Genomic DNA, 10,422 nt, shown 5'->3' with positions numbered 1-10,422 from the left:
GAAGCAAGGGGCTGGGAAGGGCCGGGGCCGCTCGCGCTCGCTGTGCAGCGGGTTTTCGTTAGGCGGGACGTGCTGAGAGGGTTCGCTTTCTGCCTTCTGCGGCGCGGCCGGCTCGGCCCCAGGGCTGTGATCTTGGGCCCCTGGTGTGCGGGTAGCCCGCGGGGCACCTTGATCTGGCCCCATTGTCCCACCCCCGGCCACGCGCTCGTGTCTCTAGCCCCGGAGCAGGTGGGTGGCCCCGCGCCCGGCGTGGCGGTCAGATCCTGCAGCCGCAGCGATCGGGTCCGCCGGGCTCCTGCCCACTCGGGTCCGCCTGGCAGGTGGCATTTGTGTTCGGGCGGGGCTGGTCATCACGATCCCCGCCCCCGTTCGGGACCCAACCGTAAACCCTCCGCCAAGTGCCTCCCCTCTGCTAACAAAGGAAAGACCCCTGCTCCTTCCCCTCCCGCGCCCACCTCCGAATGGGAGGGGGAGCGTGTCGTTCCAAGTGGGTTTTCTGCGCTCAAACCTTCGGACCTCGGTCTTCGCATCCCACCTCTTTCGCTTCCCCCTTTGACGTTTGCCAAATGAGTTCACCTCTGGCCCGGGTTCCCGGCTGGATGGAGGAGGTTTCCAGTTCTTGGGCGGGGCCCGAGACATCCATTGTCTCTTCCGTACTATCTCCACCTGCGCAGCCCGAGCCTTTCTGGCCACTCAAGCCACTGCAGCCAGGCAAGGGGGCCCTGGGCACGGTGTGTGGACTGGGAGGGCCTCTCATCCGAGCCCTTGCCTAACTTGGTGGAAGGCTTTGGATGCGGTGGAAGATGTCCACATTGTCTCGGCTAATTGCACGCAGGCTGTTCTTAAAGGTGGGACACAGGCGTCTCTGGGATCCTGCCCAAGGCGTGGAGGCAGTTTAGATTCCACTTTTTCTGAGCCTCTCTTCCTCACCGATCACGACCCGCCGTCATATGTGGGCAGCCTTGGGGTCCTGGGCAAGCGGCACAAAGGGAGCCATTTTGTGGGGCTAACAAGACAGCCGTGAAAGAGCAGTGTCTCACAGGGGTTGGAGTCCTTGGGGACAAAAAGCAGGCCTCAGCAGTGAGGCTGAGGAGGTAGTGTTGGAAATGACATTCTTCTTCAACTCTTTCGTTGCCTTTTCAAATGTAGAAAAGAATGGGAAAGATTTTAAAAACTAAATCAATGTGCTGCTCGGAGGAAGGGGAACTTGAGTAGATAGACCTACGCAAACCCTGGTCACTCCCTCTTCTCTTGTCATCCTTCCAGTGAGATTTTTTTTTTTTTTTTTTCCAGAGGACACTGGAACAAACTGAACCTTGGTTTTTCATTTTGTGCCCTGAGGTCAGCTTTATGGTGGCCAGAGTGTAGTGATTGGAATATGAAAACTCAAGCATTCTATTAAAAAAATCAGAGGTTTTTATCCTTTGGGGTTGAGCGCAGTTTAGTGCTGAATTCATAGAGAATTTAAGTAACCAGATCAAATGAATCCTCACAGACATTTCTTGGCTTTTGGTTTTGCAAAATAAATGTTTTAACCCCCTTTTGTCATCAATTTTCCTCCAATATTGTTATCTTAAGACTCTATGTAGCATTGTCCTTTTATTTACTTCTACCTTTCCTTCTCACCTAATTGTCTTAAACTTCTTTTCTTCAGTAACAGTTTCCTGGTTCCATAAACACATTATAAATTTAGTCTGGTAGGGAATGATCTGCAAAGCTCATATTGGAACTCTTGGATTTAAAGAGATAAGAAAGAAAAAGAGTACTTTTTTGAAAATTGCTACCCGCAGTTCATGGACACATTTTTGTTGAGTCTCAGATATGTAATTCTGATCTCATTATCGTAGTTCAGGAAGAATAGCAGGATCTTAGAAAATAAAATTGAAATAATTTCTCTTATGATCCAAATCCTTTGTTTGGGGATGTCTCGCTGTTACAAATGGGCTCCACAACACTGACGTCATTGGAGTAGGTAGAACCTGCTATTGCAAGAAGGACACAGACCTTTAAAAAGTTGGGCTGGTCAGAGCTTTGACTTTCTTTTCTAAGCTGGTGATCAGATTGTAGTGTCTTTTTTCTTTTTTTAAGGTCAAAAAAAAAAAAATTCCTGGCCTATTAGGATTTTGAAGATTTTCATCTGGCTGAAATAATTCATGAGAATTTAATTATGATAATAAGGAGAATCAGTCTAATCTCTGGGGAATGAAGGGGATGACAGTGAAGCAAGTTAATTTTATTTTTTGGGGGGATCTTAGTTCCCCTACCAGGGATCAAACCCATGCCCCTGCATGCATGGAGCCTGAACCGCTGAACCTCCAGGGAAGTCTCTGAAGCAAGCTAATTTTGATTATAATATTTCAAGTGTCTGTTGATTTGACATACAAATGATAAAAACCTAGTCACTTCTGACTTTAACATGGAGAATGACTATTAAGAATTTGTAACATACTTTTAATTATTATTTAAACAATTTTATTAGCAGACCCAAAATTATAAGAGGTATGCCTGAACATGATTTCTTAATTCATTTAATGAATTTAATCTGAGTGAATATTTAATATGGGAGACTTAAAACAGTAGGCTTTTAAATGTTGTTATAAAAGCACACAATGGATTTCCTCCACCCCCACCCCTGGAAAATAATAATGACATTTTAATTTAGTGTAAATTGAGTACTGAATTTTACTATGGAGAGACATGAATATTAGATTTTGGGAAAGATGCTACAGGACCTATATAAGAAATATAGTCAGTCTAGAAAACACAAAAAGCAATCAGAACACCAACTATATAGGTTTGTAGTTTAAAGAGAAAATGGTATTGAGTGATTTCCCCTACTTCACTTTGAGCCCTTTTTATGTGCCTGCCAGGGTGGGAGGATTTGGGGTTTGGCCCCATCTCTGTCACTTAACTAAAGTTGGGCAGTTCATTTAGAACTTCTCTGGGCCTGACTTTGTTCTTTTAAAAAATGAGGCTGTTTGTTGAACTAGACAGAGCAGAGCCCAGTGTACTACCACCCTATAGCCAAGTCCAGCTGGCACCTGATTTTTACAAGTATAAATGGCTGAAAAAGGCCAGAAGAAGTATCTTTCATGACTTATGAAAATGACATGAAAATCACATTTGTGTCCACAAATAAAGCTTTATTGGGACATAGCTGCCCTCATTCATCTTCGTGTTGCCTGTGGCTTGCCTCTGTGCTGTTATGGAGTTGAATAGCTGCAAAAAACCTAATGACCCACAAGCCAAAAGTAATGACTGGTCCTTTACAGAAAGAACTGGCGGCCAGAAAGAGAGGGTCTCTAACATTCTTTCCTCTCCGTGTCCTACTGCTTATTCCTCAAGGTCATGGAGGGCTTCCTGGAAGAGGAGAAGGTTTAAGAAATGGGCTGGATTCTGAAACAGTCACCGAGGAAAGGGTGGAAAGTGCTCTGGGCAGGAGGAAATATGGGAGTAAATATTCTGAGGTGGAGATAAGGCAGAACAGTTCACGGAACAGGGAAGAATGTGGCCTGACTGGGTTGGAGAAGATGGTGAGAAGTAGATACAGTTGAGAGGGGAAGTCTGAGCAGTTTGCTTCTGTTCTGCTTAGGCCTAACCAAGCCTGCATCTACAAGTTTACTTGTACATATGTCTGCTTATCTACTTAGGAAAACATGGAAGTAGAACCCCCTCCCTGGTTCACAGAAGATGCAAATTTAAACACTTGATACATTTTATCAAAATGGTCTGTAGAAAGTTTGTGCAGATTTATATTCTCACACTTCAATTCACACCGGAAGTTGGCTTTTTTTTTTTTTTTTTTCATCTTTACCAACTTAATAAGCAAAAAAATACTCTTTTGTTTTAGGTTTCATTTATTTGCTTGTGAATTTGAATTTTTAATGTTTAGAGACTACCCATATTTTTAATTGTCTGTTAGTACCTTTTGTCCATTTTTATTTCTCTCATGATTGTTTTAATTATTTTAAAAGCGATTCTATCATCCTTTGTCAAATATGTGTATTTCTGCCAAGTTTAATCTGTCCATTTTTCATGGTTTCTGGCTTTCATCTTGTGCTTAGAAGGAAAGTCTTCATGACTAGAACCAGATTCGTACATGTTTTCTTCCAATATTTTTGTCTAAGGCTTTAAATTTAAATATTTGACCTAGCTGGAATTTCTTGTGGTAAATGAAGTGAGTTAGGAATATATATTTGGTTTGTTCCTTTAATCAAAATGACTGGCCAGTTAATGCATCACAGTTCTCCCTACTGAACTAAATAAAATAGTCCAGTGGTGGTCTTTGTGAGCTAGGACTCTTATCTTGACAAAATCCCCCACTGTCGGAGAAGTTGGTAACAGAATCTCAGTAGTTGATAAAACATAGTAAAAATAAGTAGATTGATGGGACTTCTAGTGGTTGGGATTCTGTGCTTCCAGTGTGTTGGGGGCGCTGCAGGTCTGATCTCTGGTGGGGAACTAGGATCCCATATGCCGTGCGGCGCAGACAAAAAGAAAATCAGTAGATTTGAACAACTCAATTAATAGGCTTTATCTAGTAGACATATAGAACACTGGCAAGTATATGTTCCTTTCAAGCAGATACAGAAGATTTAAAAAATGAACCACCTATTAAGGAACATGTCACATAGACCCCATCTGTATTATAATGAAAAGCTGGAAATCAGACTAGAAAGACCTAGGTTTGCAAATTTACAAATGTACTTTTAAATAATTTATGGGTCAAAGAAGAAAATAATGGAAATGAGAAAATATTTAGAATGGGAACAAAAATCACAACTTGGGGATGCCTCTGGAGGGATACTTAGAAGAGAATTTTTATCTAAAGTGTTAAATTTGAGGGTTCAGGATGGGGAACATGTGTATACCTATGGCAGAGTCATGTTGATATATGACAAAACCAATACAATATTGTAAAGTTAAAAAAGAAAAAAAAAGAAAAACAATAAAGTGTTAAATTTTTCCTATCCTTTCAAATATAAGGAGCTGAGTTTACAAATGACAACTGGATTTATCTGGAAACTTGAATGAAACGGACACCTTCCTAGAGAAATGTTTCTTACTCAAAATGACTTAAGAAATAGAAAAATAGACCACTCCCATCACCATAAAGGAACTGAATCTATGGTTAGGACATCTTCCCATGAAACCATCTCCATTTTCTATGTTTTGAGTAGCGACAGGACAAATGAAATTGAGTGTTTTCATGGAGGGGACAAATTGGTCAACCTGTGTCCGGAAGATCTGGAAATGGGCAGGTGCCGTATTTCCCTGTCAAACACAAGAGCTATATAGATAGTGTCTAGAGGTTCATGGGTGTAGAGCATGTCATGGTTAACACTTAACTCTTGATTGACTCTCCTTGTGACTGGTCACTCATGACGGTTAGTGAGAATAGTGAGGTACGCGTGTATAAACAGGGCTTATGAATGATGCTGAGACGGGAGAGACAATTACGAGCTTTCCTTGGGCTTCTAAATTGGTCAAGTTTATTTTTATATGTATTTTCTTCCATTTAAACATTTTTGTTGGAAATCAAAATGGAAACTTTTTTTTTAAATAAATAACAAGATGTGCTTCTAAACTTCTTTGCAAATGTGTCCAGCTGGGCCCAGCAGACAGGATCCATAGGCTCAGGCCTTTTCCCTTTGGGGTTGCCAACCAGCCTGCTGCTGGTGCTTTAGGACTGTTTCAGCTGCCTGGTGCGGTGCACAACCTCACCACCTTAAGGTCCATCGTTGAATTTATACCACGTTGGAATCAATTCCTATTTTCCCATTAACAGTTCTCTTTTGTGGGGGGTGGGGGTGTGGAATGAATGGGTGGGGGAACTGAAATGAAAGGTGTTTGAAAACATGTACCAGGAAACGTCTTGATCTGATCTGAAACTGACATTTCGCCATCATTTCTAGGGTTTTGCGGCCTCCTGGCGGTGGATCCAATTTTTCATTAGGTTTTGATGAACCAACAGAACAGCCTGTGAGGAGGAACAAAATGGCCTCCAGCATCTTTGGGACACCTGAGGAAAATCCCCCTTCCTGGGCCAAGTCGGCAGGTACTGCTAGTCTCTGTGATCAGTAGTCAAGGGGTGGACCCAGCAGGACCACAGCAGCTGGTTTTGTGCTGCTGAGTAACATCTAGCTTAATCATGGGAAACAACCATTAAAGCCTGTCATGGGAGGAGAGACGGGGGCTAAGACGGGGGAGATGCTGGGAGTCGGTGTGGTGGCTAAGAACAAGGAGAGCCGTCAGGCTGGCTTATGTGGCCCCTTAGCATTTTACTAGCCGTCACTCCCTGACACTGTTGGCTCGTCTTGTCATGTGACGCGAACACAGTGAATAGTGGCGTGCTTCAGGTCTTTCCCTGGTATTCCTCATGAAAGTGTATTTTGATTCAGGTGCCAAGTCTAGTGGGGGCAGGGAAGATTCTGAGTCATCTGGACCCCAGAGAAGGAATTCTTCTGAAGCGAACTCTGGAGACTTCTTAGATCTGAAGGTCAGTGCAACAATACAGGGGGAGAGACGGGCTTTGAGGTTTATACCCTTTAGAAATGAAATTCTCACATCACCCCCCGCCCTTCCTCCACTGTACTAAGACTTGCCATTAGAGTTTTGGGGTTTGTTTTTTGGTTTTGCCTTAACCACTAAATTTTTATTGAATTTTTATTATAACATCAGTTGATACATTAGCAAATAGAGAGAAATACAGAGTAAATAGCAATAAATGGGCAAGGGTAGGGAGGTGGCGCAGGGGCAGGTGGGAAGTGCGGAGTTAGGAAGAAGGGGCAGGGGTAAGAAGAAGGGCCACTGACAGGGGCATAACCAACGGTTCTTATTCATCACTTTTCTGTAACTTCCATGAATCTTTCCCATCCATCATCATCAATATCACTCCAGCGACAGTTTATCAAAGGGCATCTGTCTATCCTAACTCTCTAAAGGCTTTGCTTATGATCTCAATCCCTGGAGTTAATACCCAGGACAAAGAGCCTCTATTAAATTATTTATCCAATCATCCCTGAACTTTTTCTCCCACTAGGTTTTTATCCACTGGAGTTTTATTATGTAGAGAGGTAATTAGGGAAGGGACTGACTGTACTGCTGATGGAAGGTTGATAGAGTAGATCAGGAAAATGAGTTCACATGACCTTGGTCTGTTCATGTGTGTCTGCTACCAGTTGGGTTAGTCTTTATCCTTCAGTAGTGATTTTTGAAACCGCATCACTCGCACTTGCTGTGTATGTCACACGTGGTAGCATTATCTGAGCTCAGGGATGTTTCGGTTGTTGGCAAGTGTTGCCTGTTGTTTTGAGCTGAACTGCAGGAGGCTGTCGGAGAAGGCAATGGCACCCCACTCCAGTACTCTTGCCTGGAAAATCCCATGGATGGAGGAGCCTGGCAGGCTGCAGTCCATGGGGTCGCTAGAGTCGGACATGACTGAGCGACTTCACTTTCACTTTTCACTTTCATGCATTGGAGAAGGAAATGGCAACCCACTCCAGTGTTCTTGCCTGGAGAATCCCAGGGACAGGGAAGCCTGGTGGGCTGTATGGGGTCGCACAGAGTCGGACACGACTGAAGTGACTTAGCAGCAGCAGCAGGAAGCTGTAGCATGGTGTTACCATTGGTTGTCTGCAGCTGAGCACGGCCCCTAGGCCCCAGGTGTGTGTCTGGAAAGCCTGGTGGGATGTCCCCGAGTGGGGACCTCAGGGCACATGGAGATGGCAGCCGCCTGAATGAGGGGACACCGGTAGAAGGGCTTTGGAATTGATGAAGGCCCTTCAACAGCTAGATTAGGAAGAAAGGAAAGCGGGTGGAAAGATAGGTTTACCAGTTTCCCGTTCTGATAAAAGCTCCTCTGAAGTGCTAACTGATATTAGGTCATCAGTGTCAATGTTAAGGTTTTTGGTGTTCTGACCATGTTACTAGCACTGGGGCAATTTATCCAGTAGCTTTTTTTTTTTTTTGGGTCCAGTAGCGTTTTTGTGTAGCATTGTTCCAAGTTGAATAAAGGCTGCTTATTGTAAAGGGCACCTTGACCTTGAACTTGACTACATCAAAACAAAATTTGACATCTGTCTTCAGACGGACAGTAGCTTCTCTGAACTATGATTGTTTTATTTGTATGTGGCCAAATTAAAATCTGAAGTAAATTTTTAACTTTTTTCTTTGCCAGGGAGAAGGTGATGTTCATGGTGAGTATGTCTGAAAAAAGTATGCCAGTTTCTGGCTCTGTAAATGTTAGAATAGACTGGAATTTTGACTCAAGTCATGTCCTGGGGAAAGAGGCTGGCTGGAGAGTGAACCTGGCTGAGGCCCAGGGGCCAGCGTCCATCCTCTAAGGGGAGAGGAAAGCAAAACGGAAGCTAGCAAGCACGGCCAGCAGCGAGAACAAGGCTGGAAACCTCCCAAAGCTTTCAGAACAGACGGATGTCAATCAGGTTGGTATTTGTTACACTCAGTGAGAGCTTCTTAGTAACCGTCTCTGGCATCGCAAGCTCAGACCTCAGCATTAAATTTACAGTTTGATTTTCTACTGAAGTGCTTACTCAGCAAGACACCGGTAACCCTGTGATCTTGTGAATGATGACTTTAGCGGGCAGGTGTAAATTTTCAGTTAGCATCCACATCATCAAATTATAAGTGGAAAAGAGCTGTAATCATTTAATCATTTAAAATCTTTGAAGTATTTATTGGCACTTCTTTAACAAGTGCCAGAGAATCGCTGGTGCCTGTGATATGGGGTTTACGTGTGTTTGGCCTGCAGCCGTCAGGTTCAAGTTGACCCGGTGACACGCAGCCGGCCTGGGACGAAGCCACTCCTTCAAGGCTTTTTTCTGCCATTACATTTGGCGAGTCAGTCTTCCAGGAAAACAAAAATTCCTGTTCGGTTGTCTCGTTGTCTCTCGCTGGGCGTGAGGGGAGGAGAATCTTCTGAACCATTGTGAACTTTACCTGGGTTTTCCCTCCGTAGACAGATTGCTTCTCATTGGACTGAAGGTGTATTGGTTTTTGTTTCTGTCTAGCTTGTTCCATTTAAAAAGATTGTTCTGGAGGTTCAAAGAAAAAAAAAATCTAGACTTTCTGATTCCGCTGCTTTTTGTATTCAGAAATACTTCCAATGTCAGACCTTATTTAGCAAGAATAATAAGTTACCTTTTTTTAAAATATAATTTTATTTATTTTTGGCTATGCTGGGTCTTGGTTGCTGCACGGTTTTTGTCTGGTTTCAGGGGGAGACTGTCGCCTAGTTGAGGTGATCAGGCTGCTCGCTGCGGCGGCTTCTCGTTTTGGAGCTCAATAGTTGTGAGCTCTCAATTTGGAGCTCTGTTGTTTGGGCTCAGTAGTTGTGGCGCGGGCTTAGTTGTTCCACATCGTGCGGGATCTTCCCCGACCAGGGATCAGAGCCTTGTCTCCTCTTTACCACTGAGCCCCCAGGGAGGCCCAAGAAGCACCTAATCTTTATTCACTAATTTTGATCAATGAATAGAATTACAAATTTGGGGAGCCCAGAGCAGTATGTGAGAGCCTGAAGTTATGAAAATACATGTTATTTGTCCTGCTAATAATGAATTCTCTCAGCCTGTCCTTTGGGGTCGGCCTGCCTTCGCACCTTGAGGGTGTACTATTCTGTGTTTGCCGAATAAAACTCTTGAGCTGTAACTGAAAAAAAAAGAAAAAGTTCTCTCCCCCACCCCCAGCTCAGTGTAACAGGCCCTTCAGGTGAGTGGCACAGGCAAGTTGTACAGTGTGACAAGTCCTTCGTCAGTTTGGCACCTGATTATTCTCTCTCCTGACTGCTGCTACTTTTAGCTCGTCTGCCATAAAATGACAAGGGGCGTGACGATTCAGACCATGTCTGGTGAGTAAAAATCAACCCCAGTTCTGTCGGCAACTTCAGTGCAAGGCCGATCAGTTCTGCTCAGTTAAATCAGATCTTGCTTGGATATACTGCCTTCATCTTTTGGATAATTAAACACAAGAATGTCTATACTGAGGACTTTGGAAATCTTGAAGAAAGAGGGAGAAGGTCCAGGAAGCTTGGGCAGAAGTCCTTACCTGTCTTCGGGCAAGTCTGTTGGGTTTTCTAGAGGTTCTAGTTTTGTGATCCTTAGATGAGTCGTTTTTTTCTCTTCTGACGTTGCTGTCTGATCAGTTACCTTACTGGTATGCCAGAGAAGACAGACAAGTAAGGAGTATATAGGATGTATATTATGGCAGAAGCCATAATTTTGTTTAAAAAAACAAAAACATCTTTTAAATTACTGGATTCAGTAGACAAAAGATCTCTGTCAAGTCCCATAAAAGTTTCTAAAGCCTTTACTCTCAATTCCTATGCTTATTACAGACTCAAGGAAGTAACAAGCCAGCCTCCATCTTCTCTGGCCAGAGTATTTCTGACTGGACAAGTGAGCATTT

The 10,422-nt window shown here is 43.6% G+C and overlaps 1 protein-coding gene across 1 annotated transcript in view; it reads left to right on the top strand.

Annotated features, from left to right (window-relative positions):
* Positions 1–10,422, top strand: part of HN1 (hematological and neurological expressed 1) — a 14,478-nt gene that overhangs the window by 426 nt on the left and 3,630 nt on the right. The window contains exons 2-4 of the mRNA XM_010856155.1: positions 5,916–6,058; positions 6,402–6,499; positions 8,180–8,198. Coding sequence (XP_010854457.1) covers positions 5,916–6,058; positions 6,402–6,499; positions 8,180–8,198 — 260 coding nt within the window. The remainder of the gene's footprint in view (positions 1–5,915; positions 6,059–6,401; positions 6,500–8,179; positions 8,199–10,422) is intronic.

The sequence above is a fragment of the Bison bison genome, unplaced genomic scaffold, assembly GCF_000754665.1.
Source record: "Bison bison bison isolate TAMUID 2011002044 unplaced genomic scaffold, Bison_UMD1.0 scf7180017864371, whole genome shotgun sequence".
Lineage (NCBI taxonomy): Eukaryota > Metazoa > Chordata > Mammalia > Artiodactyla > Bovidae > Bison > Bison bison.
This window is presented reverse-complemented; position numbering and strand designations above follow the sequence as displayed.